The sequence below is a fragment of the Nannobrachium achirus genome (genome assembly GCF_963921795.1).
Source record: "Nannobrachium achirus genome assembly, chromosome: 13".
Lineage (NCBI taxonomy): Eukaryota > Metazoa > Chordata > Actinopteri > Myctophiformes > Myctophidae > Nannobrachium > Nannobrachium achirus.
Window position 1 is genome coordinate 50,752,809 of NC_137833.1, and position 22,072 is coordinate 50,774,880.

The 22,072-nt window shown below is 41.9% G+C and overlaps 1 protein-coding gene across 1 annotated transcript; it reads left to right on the forward strand.

Annotated features, from left to right (window-relative positions):
* The first annotated feature begins 265 nt into the window (after positions 1–265).
* Positions 266–13,994, forward strand: scdb (stearoyl-CoA desaturase b). Its single transcript, XM_080740492.1, has 6 exons — positions 266–514; positions 1,315–1,663; positions 3,934–4,064; positions 5,494–5,699; positions 8,956–9,188; positions 11,717–13,994. The coding sequence occupies exons 2-6, from the start codon at positions 1,378–1,380 to the stop codon at positions 11,914–11,916; spliced, it is 1,056 nt and encodes a 351-aa protein (XP_080596618.1). The 5' UTR covers positions 266–514; positions 1,315–1,377; the 3' UTR covers positions 11,917–13,994.
* Positions 13,995–22,072: the final 8,078 nt, after the last annotated feature.

Consider the following 22,072-nt stretch of genomic DNA (forward strand, 5'->3'; position numbering starts at 1 on the left):
TATTCCCAAATTGCAGTAGGTACTTTTACTCAAGTAAACCATGTGAGTCCCCCACCCCTCCACCACCACCTTGCCATCATGGTGGTGTTGATCAAACAAACACAGCGGGTATGGGATGGGGACTGACTGGGGTTAACTTTCACCTCATCATCATCCAGCAGGATGGTGAAACGTGCAACATCAGATAAGCGGCCAGCCAATGGGAACCCCCGGGCGCGTGGCATCAATTTGCCCTCGACCAATTGCTTTAAAACGACGTCGGAAGAGGATAGAGAGTCAGAGTAGAACGGAGCTTTCGGGTAGAGGAGGCTGAGCCTAAAACCAGAAGAGAAGCCACTACCAGCAGACAGCCAGCCAGCCGATCGGTGCTCGAACTGAACATCACGAGCGTTGAATTAAAAACCTCTCCGTTTCTCCTATTACTCTCACACGGTCGGTGGCCGCTTCGGACCGGGGACTCTCTAAGAACTCCGTGCGTAATCGTCTGAAAGCCGGATCGACGCGTAAAAATACGGTGAGTGATGTTTAAAAAGTGTACATTTTGTACAGATGTTTGTCTATTTGCTAGCAGCGACCGCATGCATATAGGGTCGTTGTTGGGTGGAAACCTTGTATGTCCAAAACCCGTTTCTCTACTAATATATAATACATACCGTATAGACCTATATATATTTTTTTTAATAAACGATTTGAAACTGAACATAAAATAGCCAATCTGCAAGCACACAAATCGCGAGGCGTTGTGTGCTTGCAGATTGGCTATTTTCACTACTTTTGTGCGATCACTAGCTCTTGTATGATGAATTAATGGCTTTAATTTACGAAAACACATTTTAAACTTGGAGATAAGAGGTTGATGCCCGACAGGGACGATATGTAACAGACTCGCTGTATGTTATGTATGTGTATGGCAGCAGCCGGTTAACCCTCCCTTCCTCTCGCTCTTTTTCTTTTTTTCCCCCCAAGTTGTGTAATGCTTGCCTGTCGCCCCCGATCTCCAAGCTCAACCCGCGTCGCTTCCTCGACGCGCGCTGGGCTTGGAGATCGGCTATTTTAGGTAGCTGGCTCTGGTTATTCGAGTTAAAGCGTAACGTTAGGTTTTACAAGGCAGCCTGAGGGCAACACATGATGGGAGGAAAAAAACCGTTGCGTTGCACTCATTGTTGAACTTGGGCGTTTTAAATCTTATGCCGTGCATGATCGCACAGGGCTTACATTATATCTCTGCAGGCTTAAATTGTATTTTTAGTTTGATATTTGTCTAATTAAACCATCTCTTCCTTTCCACCTTGTTTGCTGCTGCGCCACCAACAGTCCAGAATCTTCTTCTCTTCTCCTTTTTTTGGACGGTAAAAAAAAAAAAAAAAAAAACAGAAAATGACGGAAACCGAGGCCAGGGACCACAACGCCAACAACAAGCAGCAGCAGCAGAAGCAGCAACAGAACGGAGGAGCAGCAGTCGTCGACGCCACCGCCACCATGGTGACAAATTCAACATTGATGACGGACGACGTTTTCGACGACACCTACAAGGAGAAGCAAGGGCCCAAGCCGGCCAGGAGGCTGGTGTGGAGGAACATCATCCTGATGTCCGTCCTGCACTCCCTGGCGCTCTACGGAGTGGTGTGCGTCCCTTCGTGCATGCCTCTGACCTTAGCCTGGAGTAAGTCCAAAAGTATTATCCTAAAAAGTAGCAGCCTAAAAACCTATGCTGCGTTCTATTTGGGGCGGTTTCGAGCGGTGCTAGCTAGCCGCTCCAACAACTGACCCCTGTGTGTACGTCTGTCCATAATATCTGTACGTACTACGTACGGCTTCAACAGCTGCAATACCGCTGGGTCGCCAGCCTTCCGGTGGCGCTGTTGAGCAGCCTTGAAGTGTTGGAAGGTGTGCTGTGGTTTGGTATCTAGGCTACTGGTTCCCAAACACTGGGTCCCTTGTTTTTTGTTTCCCCACATTTAGATTTGAATTAGCCTATTATTATTTCAAAATAGTAATTTCATGAATGAAAAAAAGAGAAATCTAAGATTCCATAAAATAGAAAACAAATGTTTGAGAAGTAGCTAAAAAAAAAAGCCAATCTACAAGCTCACAAGGCGGCACAAAGTGACGTGTGAGATTGTAGATCTGCTACTTTCATTAGTCGAGTCCTTTCACAACGGACAACTCTCTTGCATCGCCCGGGCAGCCTGGGAAAAAAAGGACAGAACAGAATGTGCTGATCTAGTGTGATGATTGCAAAGTAGGTGCAGGCTTGCAGGCGTTTGGAACAGTGTTTGAATATCCATGGGCCACTACTGGGGTTGTTCGCTTGTTCAGTGCAAACGGGCTATACATTACATGCAGTTCATCTCGGTCCACCACACAAGAGGAACTAAGTCAGATGACACGGTGAACTATTTGATCTGTAATTTCATGTGATATCCTAAGTTAGCTGGGCTCTTGCCATATGAGCGCAAAAAAACTCCAGCAGATGCCCAAAACTTGCGGAATAATTCGAATTTCAGCCCAGTGAACATAGCTGGACTGCTGGGAGCATGACTCGAATTACTGAGACAGTCTGAACTTTGTTTCCATTGTGGCGCACTTGCATAATTTCCCCCCTCGTTGCAATGCTGAACTGCATATTATTTCACTGGGGCAGACAAAGCACAATCACCGTTCCAATAGACATCCCATTGTGAGCTGCATGGCACTGCAAACAGAAAGTCCTTTGCCCTCTCTCGCTTCTCACATCCTTGGCACTGCCTTCGGCCCCGCACATAGACACACATTCAGCACTTTTAGAACAAGTTGTGAGAGCCGAGTAGACGTGCGTACCTCCCACATGTGACATATCTCTGTTCGTAAATAACTCCCCAACAACACTGAGGGGAAACGGGACAGTTTGTCCAGTGGATACGACTTTGCGTACAGCCGTGTGTCCTGTCCTTGAGTGTTAGATAAGCCACTTTCGGTAACATGGGAACGTCATTATGAATGTTGCCTTTATTTCTCAAAGGCGCTTTACAATGTTGCATTGACTTCTCTCACACGCACATTCACACACCGACTGCAGAGGAAACCACGCAAGCCCCCCCCCACCTGCTCATCGGGAGCTTTTTAGGGGTTTAGTGCCTTGCTCGAGGACACTTTGGGTACACTTTATTATGTATCATTATTTTATGCTTTAACTATTGAAAAATAGCAGATATACAAGCTCACAGCGCGGCACCGAGTGCCGCGCTGCGAGCTTGTAGATCTGCTATTTTTGAAAAATCGTGAACATTTCAATTTTGACCCGATTCTTTTGAATCCATCGAAGTAAAAAAAAAAAAAAAAAAAAAACATGTTTCTATGTAAAAGAAAAGGTCCTTTTCATTTAACTGGAGCTCAGTAAGTCTGTTCTTGAGGGACTACTATGCCAGTGGTTCTCATAGTTTTCATGTGAAGGACCCCCAAAATGTTATTTATTTGGCCACGGACCCCATCACAAAATATTTAGTTCCAGGGACTCCCCAGAAGCAAAATTTGAGTTACAAATGTTCGCTTTAAAAATACATACAAGTCAAAGATTGGCGCACATTTTTATGACTTTTTCAAAAATAGCAGATCTACAAGCTCACAGCGCTGTGAGCTTGTATATCTGCTATTTTTCTATAGTTAAAGCATTCAATAATCTCAGGCCTAAATGGGTTAAAATTTGCATATTTACAAGCATTGTGAGCTCCCAAATATGCCATTTATGACAAGGGTGCATGTTTTCAGTAGTGAAAATACCCGCCCCTTTTTTCATAAACGGCATATTTAGAAGCTCACAACGCATATAGGGTTTACATTTTTCCTTTTCCTGTGACTGTCAATGGAGTGTGATATGTGCAGCGTCTTGTTACAGGGATTTCCCTGCTCATAACGGTGTCTGACCAAGCCTTTTTCCTTTTCTCCTTTTTCCAGCTGCTGTGTGCTTCGTCATCAGTGCTCTTGGCATCACGGCCGGTGCGCACAGGCTCTGGAGCCACAGGTCCTACAAGGCTACCTTACCTCTGAAGGTTTTCCTGGCCCTCGCCAACTCCATGGCCTTCCAGGTATTAGAGCAGGGTTGATTTTGACTGCAAAGTTTTATTTAGTTTTAGTTGTAGTATTTGAATAACATTTTATTTAGTTTTAGTGTAAATGTTTAGTCATACTTTTAGTCGAAATATCATGACTTTTATCTACAGTTCAGTTGATTATGTCGACAAATCTATTTTGGCGGGCCTTGATGGCGTTGCAATGCCTGGTTTTACTCTTGGTTGCTTGCTGAAAATGGCTGATCTACAACCTCACAGCTGCGATGCGCTGTGAACTTGTAGATCGGCTATTTTCAGAGCCCGAGCGCAACCAAACATAAAATGACTTGTCTTTTAGTTCTACTGGAGTTCTACTCTTCACCACTAGTCCCTCCCTATCATTTTATTCTAGTTTATTTGACGAAAATTGTCAGTATCTTAAGTCTTAGTATTAGTCACCAGTAAGACTCCCTAATCGGGAGATAAGCGACCGTAGGTGGCTTATCTCCACAAATAGGGCAAAAATTTGTTTTTCCAAAATCTTCCTGATCCATGTTGATGACATGAGTGTAGACATGCTGTGTAGTGATATTCGTGATTTCAGGGCAAAAACTGTAGGAGCAGTGTCCAAAAATGTGTTTTAAAAATCGGCCTGAAGGTGGCGCTAGAATAGGGCCATGTGAGAAATGAGGGGTGGGGTCTCCGCGTTGCCTTGGCGGACGAATAGGTACCGGCCCCGGCTCTCCCGGACGCTCCTAGGCCGAGTTAGGGCATTTTATGTGCGCTGCAGTGGCAGGGGGTCCTCCACTGGGGGCGCCACCACTTTTGCATCCGTTCTGGAGCACCAGGAGTCGGTGGTCCCCGGGAATTCCCTGTGAGCAGCCCCGTTGGGGTGGTCATTTGGTCATTTTTGCACATTTGGTCAGCTCCGGGGGTCCTTGGAGGTTGTAGTTTGGCAGGCAAGGAGTGTGTGTGTAAAATCTGGCATGGATCGGGTCAACGGGTGCGGAGATATAAGCAGGGAAAAAGTGTGACGTGTGAGCACATTTGGTCATTTTTTACATCTGGGGGTCCCCCAGGGACCTGGGGGTCCCTGGGGCTCTGGGGGTCCTTGGAGGTTGTAGTTTGGCAGTCAAGGAGTGTGTGTGCAAAATTTGGCATGGATGGGGGCAACGGTTGTGGAGATATGAGCAGGGCAAAAGTGTGACGGACTCACTGACTCACTCACAGACAGCCGGTGGAGGTTTTGGTAGTAAATGCGACCTACGGTCGCAATCACAGGCCCGCCCCCATATATCCAATCACTTATGATTATGATTTCAAAGATATCCATTTAATCCGGGTGATGTACATTTAATCCTTTTGCCTGCTTAGTGATCAGAATCTGCCTTTTGTACATCAGGATGTACATTACGATGGCCATAATGTGTTACATAATCCTCTTTCTCTTTCTGTGCGTGCGCAGAACGACATCTACGAGTGGGCCAGGGACCACCGCGTGCACCATAAGTTCTCCGAGACGGACGCCGACCCCCATAATGCCGTGCGGGGCTTCTTCTTCGCTCACGTGGGCTGGCTGCTCGTCCGAAAGCATCCCGACGTCATCGAGAAGGGCAAGAAGCTGGAGATGGTGGACCTCAAGGCAGACAAAGTGGTTATGTTTCAGAGGAGGTGAGGAAAAGGAGCTTGTTTGTTTTAACCATTTAAACCCGATATACTTTGTTGACCGGGGTCTATACTTGGGCTTACACACACGCGCGCGCGCGCACACTCCAAATATCTTCACGGTCACTAAAGATGCCCAATCTACAAGCTTTACCTGTGTCACTGAATGATGAGTGGGCCTAGCACCGCCTATAGATCTGCTCTTCTTAACAAATGTTTGTCCATTATGACATGCCCAGTAAAGGAACATTGGTGTTCATGTAGTTAAGTGGTTCTCAAACTGTCCGGGACCCTCAAAGTGACACTTATCAGCCCATGGACCCCCATTTGAAAAGATATACCAGGGACCCCCATTTCAACGACCCCCAGTTTGACATGGATTAGGCTACGGACCCCCATTCAATTATATTTCTATCTCTGAGACCCCAATTTATATTGTAACATCAATGTTAATTTAACTCTGAGACATGTACAAATGGCCTGGTCCCATTTGTACACTCTGTGAGGTGCATACCCTTACCCAAAGAGTCTATTTATTTTCTTAAATATCATTTAGCTGGGGACCCCCTTGGAACTCCCTCAAGCACCCCTGGGGGTCCCCGGACCCCACTTTTGGGAACCAATGATGAAGTTAAAGCCACGGTTTCACGTGCTATGCATTTCAAAATGTCCACTATACTTCCTGCACTTTGGCTGTGTGGAAAGTCTCCATGAAAGGTTTTTCCCAGGAGGCCAGAGAGTCGTTACGTTAAACCTGAACCAATAACGGCTCCCTGGTTATTCTTTTTAACGGCTCTGGTCTTTCATTACATGGCACGGGGACACGTCTCACGATAACTTTGTGAATGCCATCTCATACAAATTAACACATTTAGTAAACCTAATTTATTTGTTTACAATGCGTCACATTGCACATGAACACAATTAAATAAAAGCAGTCTAGACCAGTGGTTCTCAAAGTGGGTTTCAGTGACTAGGTTCCTTATGTTGTCTAAATTGAACCTTACAAGTCTGTAACTTGTAACTTTGACAGTGTACAACGGGAAACAAAAGGTTCCCTTTGTACACTGTCAAAGTTGAGGGGAGACCTTCAAATTTCAAAGTTTGAGAACCAGCTGGTCTAGACAATAGAAATAGTTGGGATTTTAGCAGAGTGATATTTAAAAGAAAAGTGCATAGGTTGAACAGGTTCAACTAGGGCTGTCACGATTATGACATTTTACATGACGATTAGTTGTCACTCAAATAATTAATTGTGTATTTGTCGTTGACAAAACGCGTCACAACGCATCGCGATGCGACGCGTTGTTGTGAGCTTGTAGATCTGCTATTTCCACTACTTTTTGAAAGTGTTTGAAACTATATTAACATTTCTCAACATGGAAACGATCATGGCGACTATGCAAAATAATTGCGATTACCTCATGTAATTGCGATTAGACGATTATGTACTAATTGTGACAGCCCTAGGTTCAACTATAAAAAGAGAAATTGCATAGGTTGAACAGGTTAAACTATAAAAAGAGAAATTGCATTGGGTTGACAAGGTTCAACTATAAAAAGAGAAATTGCATTGGGTTGAACAGGTTCAACTATTTTGCAAAATGTGCGTAGTGCAACACGCACATTATTGACAGTTCTATCTGTACTGGGCCCGGGCTGTCAGGAAGTTGTTGTCTAGGTCACAGATCCACTGATAAGGCCTTGCCTGCTGTGCCAGGCAGCACATCACACCATGCTCAGACAGTGAACAGTCATTGGCCGTTTTGTCAACAGGTCTTTTTCCTTTGGAAGCCGTCCAATGCAGTCTGCAGTTGCTATTCTCCCCAGTGAACGGGGCTGGCTGTCGACACCCCACAGCAGTTTTATCAGAGCAGTCTAGTTTAGCACGTGTAATGATTATTTATTTAACCTTTTCTATGCTTGGTAAACATTTTGTTTGACATATAAGACGACTAGGGCTGTCACAATTATTACATAATTGTCTGATCGCAATTATTTGACATAATAGCAATTATTTTTCATAATCAAAATCGTTTCCATGTTGAAAAATGCTCATATATTTTTTTTAAAAAGTCAAAAATAGTGGAAATAGCAGATCTACAAGCTCACAATGCGTCGCATCGTGACGCGTTGTGAGCTTGTAGATCGTCTATTTCCACGATCACTATCTTTTTTTAAGTATAAAGTTCAAAGTCAAATATGTCAGTCATTTCTTTGTATATTTAGGTTATGTGTCATATCTACCATGTGCAACTTCAAAGCCTAAAAGCCAAACAGAAATGTAATTGTCAACGACAAAAACACAATTATTTGAGTGACAATTAATCGTCATGTAAAATGTCATAGTCGTGACGGCCCTACATAAGACCTTAGTCCCATTTTTCTCTCTCTGTCTTCTTTTGGGATTTTAGATTTTTATGTCATTTCGCCAGACAGCTTGGTAGAATCTTTATGTTTACTCTGTAGTTGTGCCGGATTTGTGCACTTGACTTTTGATGCATGATCAGAATAAGCATTATTATCTCATCAAGGGTTTACAAGTGAAATTCTTCTTGTACACAACACATGCATGCACTTGGATGGTATATGTAGTGCTGTACATGAACATAATCATCATCTGCAGGTGTTTTCCATAAATGTGCTGCTACGAAGCGCGATTAAAAGAAATTAGCAGCAGGTGCAGACTGAACAGTTGGTGAAACGAGGAAGATGAAATCCTCATAGTTAACATAATAAAGCCACATCAGGTGAAAATACACGCAAGGTAAAAGGAAGTACTAAATACATAATCAACATGAGGGAAGGTATGGTAATCCAGCATGAGGAGACTAGACCAAAGGTCAGATCCATCTTGGTGGGCAGCAGTGGTGTACGAAATAGGATATTCTGCATAATGAGTACTTTTTGTACTTCAAGCACATTTTTATACGAATACTTTTGTACTTTAACAAAAAAATGGATTTCCGGACTTTTACTTGTAAAAGTGTTTCTATATTGCAGTATTGATACTTTTATCGAGTAAGAAACGCAAGTACTTTTTCCACCACTGATGATGAGACTAGACCAAAGGTCGGCTCCATCTTGGTTCGCAGGAAAAGAAATCTTCTTAGATACGCATGACAAAACAAAACGACGTCACAAACGTTCTGATCGGGCCAGAGATACGCAGACATGCATTGCAGAAATTCTTACTCCGAGCTAAATCTGATAACTAAAAGCCTTTTTTTTTTTTTTTCCCCTCTCTCTTTCTTTTCCACAGCCACTACAAGATGTCAGTGCTCATCCTGTGTTTCCTGGTGCCCACCGTGGTGCCCTGGTACTTTTGGGGCGAGTCCATGGCCGTGGCCTACTTTGTGCCCTGTCTCCTGAGATACACGCTGGTGCTCAACGCCACCTGGTTGGTGAACAGCGCCGCTCACATGTGGGGGAACCGGCCGTACGACCAGACCATCAACCCCAGGGAGAACGCGTTCGTTGCGTTCAGCGCCGTCGGTAAGCTACACAGCGTTGGTATAAGTAGGGCTGTCACAATTATTACATCATCGTCTAATCGCGATTATTTGACATTATCGCAATTGTTTTGTCATAATCGTCATAATCGTGAATGTTGAAAAATGTCAAAAATAGTGGAAATAGCAGATCTACATGCTCACAACGCGTGGCATCGCGACGCGTTGTGAGCATGTAGATCGGCTATTTCCACTATCAATGTTATTTTTTAAGTAGTAAGTTGTCAGATATGTCAGTAATTTCTTCGTGTATTTAGGTTTTGTGTCATATCTGCCATGTGCAAACTTCAAAGCCTAAAAGCCAAACAGAAATGTAATTGTCAATGACAAAAACACAATTAAATCGTTAATCACCAATTATTTGAGTGACAATTAATCGTCATGTAAAATGTCATATCGTGACAGCCCTAGGTATAAGGCAGTGTTTCTCAACCTTTTTTCTGCATGGGCACACTTTTCATGTCCCAAGAATCCATGGGCACACCAACATAATACGGGGGTGTAAATATCGTCACTGTCGGGAAGAAACCTTGTATCTCCAAGTTTCAAATTTGTACGTTTCTTTGCAAAGTAAAGCCCTGCTTCATCATACAAGGCTGTCGCAGAACAGTAGTTTTCACTAGTTTAAATCATTTTTAAAATTATAAATACAATACTGGCTTTCAGGCCGTTTCAAGGGGCACACTTGACCCTTCTCGGGGGCACACCGTATAAGGCAGTGTTTCTCAAACTTGCAAATTTTAAGGTTTCCCCTTAACTCTGACAGTGTACAAAAGTCTGTTACAGACTTGTATGGGTCAATTTAGATCCCACTAAAGGAACCCACAGATTCCCTGGAATCCACTTTGAGAACCACTGGTATAAGCCACGGTTTCTCAAACTTTAAAATGTCAAGGTCTCCCCTTAACTCTTGACAGTCTACACATGAAACCAAATTAACCCGTATTTGGTTCCATTTGTACACTGTCAGAGTTACAGACTCCGGACCCCCCCACCCCCCTAAACGAACCCACAGAGTTCCTGGAATCCACTTTGAGAACCACTTGTTATCAGGCAGATTGGCAGAAATCTATGCAAGACCTGCTAGTAGTAATTATTTAAATTTCAAACGTGAGCCCTATTTTATACTTGTATGTGTGGTGAGCTTGCATGCCGTGACTCGCGATGCATTGTAAACTTGTAGAACTTATTTTTTTGGGCCTATAATGACGTGCCCAAAATAAGTTGTTGCATTTAAATATTTTATTTTCAATATACATTACATTAAATTGGTGTTTAGATGAATATCCCCCCCTCGTACAAAGCTGAAGCAGTGTCCTGTCATTCATCGTGGAGCGGAACTTGCTAATCCAGTGGCTAATGTTTACTTTGTGCTGGAGGTCCTGACCTGGTGTTGGTAGGGACACAGAACAGTCAGCTTTGAAGTTATGCACGCTTAAAGGAGTAGTTCGCCCCCCAAATGACTTTTTTTCTATTGATTACTCATACCATGGAGACTTGAGTTCAATAATATTTTTGGGTATTTGTCACATTCCTAAGACAATAATTTGATTACAATAGATTTACCCCCATTGATTCCGGATGGGGACCCAAATGTATTCGGGTCCCCATCCGGAATCAATGGGGGTACATTTACTAAAAATCCAATTATTGTCTTCGGAATGCAACAAAAAACAAAAACTATTATTGAACTCAAGTCTCCATGGTATGTGTAAACAATAGAAAAAAGTCATTTTGGGGGTGAACTACTCCTTTAACTTCTGCTTACCTATTTTCCAGAGGTGGGCTCTTGAGATATCATTTTCTATTTCAATATTGGTTTTCGCTTTCCGAGGAATAAATTAAGTTTCTGTTAATTGCAAGCTCTCGAAGAACCAAATTATCAGCCACATCCTCCCATGAAGAAATGTTTACATGGAAAAAGTGACTCGGTCAGGATCGATATGACAAATGGAAATCACAATTTCCATACCCATTTCCATATGCATTTTCATAACATGTCAAGTTAACGGCTATCCTTAACCACTTAATCACCACATTCTTAGTTGACTGGAGTGCCTCATAGCACGTCTGCTAGGATTTCCTTCTACACAAATCTCGTTGCCTAAAATAGCTGATCTTTGTTGTGAGTTTGTAGATCTGCTATTTCTGCCAGATGTTGACCCCAGTATGTGACACTACGGTTCAAGTTTCAAATCGCTATTAAAAAAAAAGATCTCTTAAAGATCAGTTCTTGTATCAATTAGGTCAGAGGTTCTCAAAGTGGATTCCTGGGACTCTGTGGGTTCCTTTATGGGGGTCTAAATCGACCCATACAAGTCTGTAACTCTGACAGTGTACATTTGTACACTGTCAGAGTAATGGGGAGACCTTGAAAGTTTGAGAAACACTGAATTAGGTGTTAGTTAGACCCAAATAGTTGCAGATTCCTGTGTGTAAAAGGAAAAAAATATATAAACTTTGCAGAAAGCCAGAAAAATAACGTCTATCTGTGTTTGTTCTTACTTGCAGGAGAAGGCTTCCACAACTACCACCACACATTCCCCTATGACTATGCCACCAGCGAGTTTGGCCACAAGCTGAATCTCACCGCCGCCTTCATCGATCTCATGTGCTTCCTGGGTCTGGCGTCCGACCGGAAAAAGGTTTCGAAGGAGCTAGTCCGAGCCCGAGTCCAGAGGACTGGCGACGGGAGCCACAAAAGCGGTTGAGCTAACTCTGAAGCCACGGACTATAAAAGATACCGACCGGTCAAACCAAGAAAGAACGTAGCACGGAAATGGCAATGGCAGCAGTTTGGTAAGGCAGTGGCGGCGCAGTGTCGATCAAAACCATGGCTCATATCTTCACCTTTTTCTTTCATGAGTTTAAAACCTGTTCTTGGACTAATATTGGCTCCAAATGGTCTTTTTTTTCCACAAAGTGTGTTTACTGTAATGTCTTGAATCGACTTCACCGACTATGGGTCTCAAAGTCAGCAACTTCAGCCCAGCGAGCGAGTAAGCACAGCTTTATATTACCTGCCATAACATCCCAACAGGCCCTAGTATGAAAACCAGCAAGAACATGCCAACCAAATAGCCTGTGGCCCGTGTGTCAAAAGCAGCGATTAGAAATATTAACCTATTATTTATTCATGTGCTATTTATTCATCCCCGTTGGCACTTTGATTAGAGAATAATGTTAGTGGTGAGGTTTGTTTGTATTGTGAACACAGGCATGATTTAATCACGTGTCTGTTAAATTAGCCGTTAAAAAACTTTTCTTTTTTTTTTTGCTCTAACGTGTCAAAAAGAGATTAGTAGCGCTTTGGTGGAGATGATCTTGATATTTATAATAGGTTATAATAGGTTTTTCTTTAATTTAGTTGAAAAGCGGCAGTCTTATTGAACCATAAAGCTGCTGCTTTTCTTCTTTTTTTTTCTTTTTTTTTTTTTCGACAGCCAACAACATCCAGACAGCCAGTGTACCAACTGAGCTGTCACCATTGATCATAGCACCAGACAACACTTTAAGTGACTGCAGTCCTGCTGCACGTAATATTTTTGGCGATGACGACTACACGGTAGTCAAGCTCTGGGGAAGAAGACACTCATTAGACGGCAAACCTTTGGGCCAGAGATGACGTTCTCTGGAATGTTGGTAATTTGTGTGTGTGCTCAGTGCAATTTGCACCTCTGGTTTCTTTTTTTGAGTAGTGCCGCTTTCTTCCATGCGACTTCAGCGAAATGATCTGAAGCGCGCCGGGGTAATTCATCCACCCCTCTTTTTTCACCAAGACACCTCTGCACTGAAACACAGAAAAAAAAAACCCAACGTGGTCTCCTCGGCCTTGACGGAGAGGGGGGAGGAAAAGCAAAGAGATGTTTTTGCTTTTGTATTTTCTACTCGCGGTTTGAAAAGGAGACGGGTGTGGTTGGCTCTGTTGTCCCTCCCTCTCCCTCGAGATAAAAAAGGCCATCGAGACCTTTTTTTTTTTAATAGCAGGTGCATTTACCGTACGTGTTGTCTTATGGTATAATTGCAACATTAAGCCAGGACTCTTGCCAAAATGCCTTATGAAGGGTGTCATTTACTTTTTTCCACTTGCGTGTCCGTCAGATATCAAAGTGCAAATTCTGACTTTCAGGGGTTAAAAGCGGACATCCTGTGAGAGGATGTGGGTTGGGGGCAGGGGGAGGCATAGACACAAAGAGCATAGAACTTGGCTGTTTGTTGTTACGGTCTTTACTGTATGTCAGAAACGAGTAACTGATGGCCCTCATAACATAACATACTGCAGTGTTTCTCAAACTTTCAAATTTCAAAGTCTCCCCATAACTCTTGACAGTGTACAAATGGAACCAAATGGGCCCTAACGGGTCCATTTGGTTCCATTTGTACACTGTCAGAGTTACAGACTTTTATCTGTCCACTTAGACCCCCTAAAGGAACCCACAGAGTCCCCGGAATTCACTTTGAGAAACACTGACATACCGAATGAGAAGAATCACACGTAGAATCTGAAATTCTCCAATTGTTAAAAATTGAATTTTTTGCATAAGATTGATATTTTTCTCATGTGAGAAAAAAAAAATACAATACAAGAAAGTTCCAAACTTGTTAGTATATCATTAATGACATTTTAATATTTGTCACAGTTGCTCTCTTTTTCAGTGCAATTACTTTTTACAGTGTTAACTTCTTGAAGTTTTTGAATGCCTTAAAAAAAAACTGGCACATTTTTTTCAAGGAATGTTTTACCCACTGTATGTTCCGTGAATAAAACCAAATTTTCTATTTGTAGGAACGTAAGTTTTGCTTGTCATTTTTTTTTTGTTGGGATCTCTCTAATCTATATTACCCCCGATTTCCTAAACCGAATAAAAAAATGGATTCCGATTCCATTTTTGTACCAGTGCCTTAGTTAAACTAGCCCATGTTTATATCTGTAATTGTGTACACTATACATTTCTTTTGAAGCGTTTCTCGATCCCTTTTGGAATACAAAAATAACACGGCATGTAGGGCTGTCACGATATGACATTTTACATGACGATTAATTGTCACTCAAATAATTGGCGATTAACGATTTAATTGTGTTTTTGTCATTGACAATTACATTTCTGTTTGGCTTTTAGGCTTTGAAGTTGCACATGGCAGATATGACACAAAACCTAAATACACGAAGAAATTACTGACATATTTGACAACTTACTACTTAAAAAATAACTTTGATAGATCTACAAGCTCACAACGTGTCGCGATGCGACGCGTTGTGAGCTTGTAGATCGCTATTTCCACTATTTCGGACATTTTTCAACATTCACGATTATGACGATTATGACAAAATAATTGCGATAATGTCAAATAATCACGATTAGACCATTATGTAATAATTGTGACAGCCATGTTCCTTGCAAGTCTTATTAAGCACATAACTTGAATAGCATGACGGCATCCAAGACAGTCAAATTCCTCTAGGTGAACGGTTATCGCTGGCTGTTAGCTGTGACTGTCCCTTGACCTAGAGAAGCATTGTGTTTGATCTTATTTGTCTGGTATGCACACCCTTAAGGCTGGCTCGTTGTGTGCTTGCCTGGCATGCGGAGCTGTCTTATCAAGTGATCAGGTTATCCTACACATTACACAATGTTGTAAAACGGCTCCATGCAATGCCCACAGGCATCAGCACTTGCATTGTTCCGAGTCACCTTATCTCACCTATCTCTTATCCACTGTCTGAGCAGAGCCTCTATTGCACCATCTACTGGTGAATCTGTCTCTGACTCACTCAAATATTAATACTGGTTTAGAGTTCAGATGTATTCTTAATTTCTTTCTTGATGGATCTTTGTAAAGGCAAAAAGACATTTAATTTATTGGTTCCGCAATACATTTTTCTTTGCAGGCCTGCTATCTTTGAAAACATAGGTGTTTAGGAAAAACAATTCATCATATATTTTTTTGGGGGGGGGCCTAGCCCGCTGGCCTACTGCTCCAGGTGCATACCACTTAGGCATTGCCACATAGGCATGGATGCCTGCCGGCGTCGCCGGTTCGATTCCCCATCCGGACGACCTTTGCCGCGTGTCACTCCCCATCTCTCCCCCCATTTCCTCTCAGTCTACTGTCCTACAATAAAGGCATAAAAGCCAAAAAACATGAATCTTTAAATAGTATATACTTTTAATACTTAAAGGAGTAGTTCACCACTTTTCAACCTGTCTTCATATAATAGGTCCTCACTAATGTTCATGATAAAATATCACAATTTTTTTCTACTCAGTCCAAGTCTCCTAGGAGAGCTGTGGGAAGTTCAGAATCCATCGTCTTGTGACATCATTTTCCAAAAAGAAATTGTAATCAATATTTTTATTATCGCGAGAACAATGGCTTCCACTTTAAAATTGCAACTTTTCAGGAATAGAAAGCCTGCAGTTTCTATAAGCTGGATTGGCAATCGATGATGTCACAAGACGATGGGTTTCTGACCTGCCCACAGCCCTCCTCTGAGAAAAAAAAAAGAAAAAAGCTATTTTTGAGTGAGGACCAATTATATGAACATAGGTTGAAAAGTGGTGGAGTGCCCCTTTAACAAAACAGGGGTCATTGCTACTGTATGCTGGCTTGTGGTGGACATTTTTGTCAAAATGAAAACTTTGCCACGGACATACAAAATGAATTATCAGAAACTCAAATAGCTAGCCCTGAATGACCATCACAGGCCTAACTGAGGGTGTACACATTTGTACAGTCAGAGTTATGGGGGTCCTTTAAACATTTGAAAACCACCAATACTAGTAAGACGGTGTCACACATTCTGAAGAAAACCTGGATGTTTGACACATTTAGCAATGGGTTCAGTAATTCAGCAATTTTGATGACCTTCATTTCAGTGGGTGGGGGAATGCGTGCAAGTGGCTAAATATGTCTTTTTTAGACACAATAAGCCGTCAATTTCTTTTCTGTAGCACTACTAGCCCCCATAAGTCCCATGATCTGCCCATGAAAGATTGTGGTGCATCTTGAGAATGGGTTTATTGTGCCTAAAAATACATATTTAGCCACTTGCACGCATGCCCCCAACCACTGAAATCAAAGTCATTAAAATCGCTAAAACGATAGAAAGCAGTAGATGAAAACATTTTAACACTCATCTTTCTTTTTCTCTAATTACAATCTAAAATATGAACTCTTGTTGTAAAAAAAAAAAAACAAGTTGTCCTTTAAGGGCCGTTCATGCTGAGCACTATAACTATAAAAGTTCATAACATGTTTTAACCCATTCAGAACGGGTACACAATTTGTGTTTCATTATTTTATGCTTTAACTATTGAAAAATAGCAGATATACAAGCTCACAGCGCGGCACCGAGTGCCGCGCTGCGAGCTTGTAGATCTGCTATTTTTTAAGAATCGTGAAAATTTGAATTTTGACCCGATTCTATAAGTGTCTTTTGAATCCTTCTAAGATTTTTTGAAAACCCAATGTTTCTATGTCAGCAATCTGGCCAGCCATCGTCAAAGAAAAGGTCCTTTTCACTCAACTGGAGCTCAGTTAGTCTGTTCTTGAGAGACTACTATGTCAGTGGTGCTCAAACCTTTTCATGTGAAGGACCCCCAAAATGATATTTATTTGGCCACAGACCCACATTTCAAAATATCTAGTTCCAGGGACCACCCAGAAGCAAAATTTGAGTTACAAACGTTCGCTTTGAAAATACATATATTTGCACACATTTTCACGACTTTTAAAAAAATAGATCTACAAGCTTGCAGCGCGGCACTCGGTGCCGCGCTGTGAGCTTGTATATCTGCTATTTTTCACTGGTTAAAGCATCCAATAATTCTAGGCCTAAATGGGTCAAAATCATCAAGTGGATGGCAGTGTTGACATAAACTATTACAACAATACAATGGTGAACTATATAGTTATCATGGCCCGGTGGGAATGGCGGGGTTACTACAGGGCTAATGGGAGCAGTTGGCTCAGTGAATGGTTTGAGATCGATATGTCCTTGGCATGAGATGGTTTCTGAGCCCGCTGTGCGTGCAGGACAGAGCGTGCAGTACAGCAGTGATTTTCAAAGTGGATTCCAGCACCTCTGTGGATTCCTTTAGGGGGGGGTCTAAATTGACCCAATTCAAAGGAGCTTTATTGGCATGAGAAAACATACATTTACATTGCCAAAGCAAGTGTCACAAATAAAATAAAAACAGTTGAAAATGGGGCACATACGGTATATAATACTGTTGGAGGGGGTACAGAATTGTGTAAACACAACAGCTATGTCGCATTGTGACATTTTATATACGTATATACAGGGTATAAAGCTTTTGGAACCAATAGCATTATTTTTTCTCAAAATGCATTTAAAGGCCGCAGCTCTGTTTCATACTGTATGTGCAGTAGGTCAGATGAGCAGCTGTGCAACAAAGAAGTAAAAAAAAAACTCATCAGTAGATGAAATCATGTGGACTTACAAAGAAATAAGATATTGTTTCATACGTTTCTTAAATATTGACAAGGATAGTGATGACTTAAGTGATGTATCTAGAGAGCTCCACAATTGAGGGCCTCTAAATGTAATACATAATTGATGTTTTGTGGTATGACAAAGAGGTCGGTCAAAATCATCTCTATTCCTTGTAAGGTAGGAGGAGTGAATGTCGAGGAGTGAAAATCTTGCTGCTGTGTTCGCACATTGTTGTATTTCTCCCAGTAGGTATGGGAGTTTTTCATCATTGGTCATGTTTTCAAACTCCCTTCGGGTGTGTGTAATCTGTGGGAAGTATGTGTCTCTGATGATGACCCACACCCAAGTCTGTTATAACTCTGACAGTGTAGACAGGGGCGTCACAAGGGGGGGGAGTGGGACTGAGTTACCAGGGCCCAAGGTGGAGGGGCCTTAATTATTTTATACTTTTGCTATTGAAAAATAGCAGATCTACAAGCTCGCAGCGCGGCACTCGGTGCCGCGCTGTGAGCTTGTATATCTGCTATTTTGTCTTTTTTAAGCAAACATTTTGTAACTCAAATTTTGCTTCTGGGGGGTCCCTGGAACTAAATATTTTGAGATGGGGGTCCGTGGCCAAATACATGTCATTTTGGGGGTCCTGAAAAAAGTTTCAGCACCACTGACATAAAAACATTTTTCAACAAAAAAAACTATTCAAAGACAAATTTTCAAGATTTTTCAAAAATAGCAGATCTACAAGCTCGCAGCGCGGCACTCGGTGCCGCGCTGTGAGCTTGTATATCTGCTATTTTTCAATAGTTAAAGCATTCATGAATCTTTGTAACCCAGGGCCCAGAATTTGGTACGACACCACTGAGTGTACAAATGGAAACCAAATGAACCCGTACAGGGTTCATTTGGTTCCATAATTTGTACACTGCTGTACGGAACAGAACGGGCCAGATGCACAGCAGAGCCTTGCAGTCGCACCACCACCACAGTGTTCAGTCTGAATAACAACTGATCTCTGTAGACCCATGCAGCCTGATGGTGACATCACCCAGCCTCCTCACCATTGGCTGCTGACTGTCAGACCATCCTCTCCAAGGCATGTCACAATCCACTGTGGTCTCTCTCACACGCAAGCACACGCACATGTACACGCACACACACACTTGGTGCTGGAAGAAGCAATACCACCATGTAGAAATGATGTTACAAAGTTTGAGTAAAAGTACAAAAGTAATTTATTAGCATCAAAAGACACTTAAAGTACCATTGATTGTTTGACTGATTAGAAGTTTGCATAGGAAAGAAAAGGTACAGTTTCATGACGGTACCAAAAGTAAATGTATTCTTTATGCCAAAATATGTGTCTCAATTTATTATAAATGTCAAAATATTTCGAAAATAGACGACGGTCCAAAAGCTCACAACATGTTGCACCGTGACAAGTTCATATGTAATTGACAAGATGAGCTATTGTAGTGTTGTAAAAAAGTTCAATATGTTGCGTGTAGAAGTAAAAAGTATTGAATAATGGACATGCTCGAGTAAAGAAGATGTACCTCAATTGTATTTTAGTACAGTACTGTACTTGAGTAAATGTACTTAAGTTACTTCACACCACTGTCGCACGCTTGTGGTCCAGAGTTGGCAAACTGCTTCAGTCTAGTGAACAAACCACATCCTGCTGCCAGCCTGACTGAGCCTGCCATGTACAGTATGGCCTGTTATGAAACAAGTAACCTATGATGCAGGATTGGGTAGAGTTCGTACCCACTGCTGACATTTCAAACAATATATGGGTGCATAGAATATAATAATTATATCTATATACGGTGGCGTCAGTTCAGCAAAAGCTAGGCTATGGCAAAGATGGGAGTCCTCATGGAAAAGAGGCATTACATTTTGTATAACACGGTTCTATTGTGATAATAGCAGATCTACATGCTCACAACGCCTCGCAGTCTGAAAAAAAAAATGGAATGGTTGTTCAAGTGCAGCTAAACTTAGCATGTTAGTAAACCTGCCACAATTAACAATAATGCATTGCACCTGTGCAGCTGACCTCCGGAACCTGGGAATATACCATTTTGTGGAGAATATAATTATAATACCTTGTTAAAGTGACCATTTTGTTAAATTTGTAGTTATTTTACTGTAATTTAACAACATAGTAACCAGCACAGATAGACAAAGAGACATTCATGGATTTATATTTAAAAGTAACTTTTATTTTCCCCCCTGGACCCAGGGTATGGCAGCTGCATACCCCTGCCATACCCAATTGACGCCCCTGTCTATATATATTGAATATCTAATCTCTGCTGTCGGGCCTAAACCTCCTAACTCCAAAATGTTAATTTTCGGGAAAATGAGCTCAAGTGGAGTTAGGAGGTTTTGACCGAAGGGCTTTTTACTACTTTTCATTGGTTCAATATTACTTTAACCAACACACAGACGTAAAGGGTGCTCAATAGCACATATTTATGAAAAAAAGGAGAGGGACAATCGGGTGGAGTTTTGGTTTTGTTAGGAGGAGTTAGGAGGTTTTGTTCCAAGCACTTTTTCTTTTCATTGGTTCAATGTGTGTGTGTGTGTGTGTGTGTGTGTGTGTGTGTGTGTGTGTGTGTGTGTGTGTGTGTGTGTGTGTGTGTGTGTGTGTGTGTGTGTGTGTGTGTGTGTGTGTGGTGTTATATACAACATAATACAGACCATGACATATAACATTTGAAACATTATTTGGGGCTTTAGAAACGTAATCATCTTTATTGCGACTTTATTTGTGACTAATCCTAATCAAATCAGCTATTTTCAGCAAAGAGATTTGGTGCAGAAGGAAATACTACCCGACCTAGCAGAGCCAGGGCACCCCACTCAACTAAGAATATAAGTATTTATTTAACCATTAAGACCCAAAACAAAAACATCCTCATTGAACAGCCAACTTAACATTCAACATTCAGACATCCAAAACCAATCTGGAATCTAATCTTATCCTGCATTTCCCCCCCTCCCAAATACAGAATTTCTTACATCATTGTGGACAGTGAAAAACTACAACTCCCAGGTCACAAAGAACACACAATCGCTGTGAGGAATGCTAGTACCCAGTACCCAGTTCCCACCTCAACTTCCAGAGGTAATGCACCAATATAGCTACATGTGTGTGTGTGTGTGTGTGTGTGTGTGTGTGTGTGTGTGTGCAGCACGCACGCACGCACGCACGCTGCATGGTTACACATACTTTTTGCTAATATTTCACATTCCATCAGCATTTTATATCCAGAAATATATGCTGACGGCCAGTGACGGGGGTGGTGTTTACGAGCTCCACTATTCATCAGTCAGCAAATTGATTTGTGTAACTTTCTGTAACTTTCTGCAACTCCTTGCATGAATGCAAACTTATAGCCTATTCTATATTGCACGATTTAACCTGGCTTAATTGAATATTTTACACATTTTGCTGAGGAACGAGGAAGTGGTTCAGGGGCCTGGGCCCTGGGTACAAGGATCCACTCACATTTTATGCTTTAAAGGAGTAGTTCACCCCCAAAATGCCTTTTTTTCTATTGATTAGTCACGCCATGGAGAGTAGAGTTCAATAATATTTTTGGGTTTTTGTCACATTCCTAAGACAAAAACTTGATTCGAGTAAATTTACCCCCATTGATTCCGGATGGGGACCCGTTTCGAAACGGGTCCGCATCCGGAACGAATGGGGGTACATTTATTGTTATCACATTTTTGTTTTAGGAATGAGACAAAAACCCAAAAATATTATTGAACTCTAGTCTCCATGGCGTGACTAATCAATGGGAAAAAAGTCATTTTGGGGGTGAACTACTCCTTTGACTATTGAAAAATAGCAGATATACAAGCTCACAGCACGCTGAGAGCTTGTAGATCTGCTACTTTTGAAAAATCCCTCCCTCCACCTTGGGCCCTAGTAACTCAGCCCCCCCCCCCCCCCCCCCCCCCTCCCCCCCTTTGTGACGCCCCTGAAGTGGCTATCCCAAAGTTGTTGTTATTGTTGTTTTTCTTTAGAATAAACCTCTGGGCTATTTTGCCATTCCCCTTGGCGTTTCCTTAATCCAAAAACATCCTTCAAGGGAGCCTCCTTTAAGAACTCTAATCCTAATTTGCACACGAGAAGATGCACGAATACCAAGGAAAGGCACCTAAAGGTCACGGGGGTTATTTGGTAATAAACCTAAAAAACAAAGTTAGGTAGGGACCTCATCTGGATTAGTGATGCAAATACCCAATAATCTGATCAATCACTTGGCTGTCAATCTAGTCAGTGGTGGGGAAAGTACTAACATTTTTTTACTTAAAAGTATCAATACTGCAATGTAGAAATACTCTGTTACAAGCCAAAGTTTGAAATTCAGAATACAATTGAATAAAAGTACAAAAGT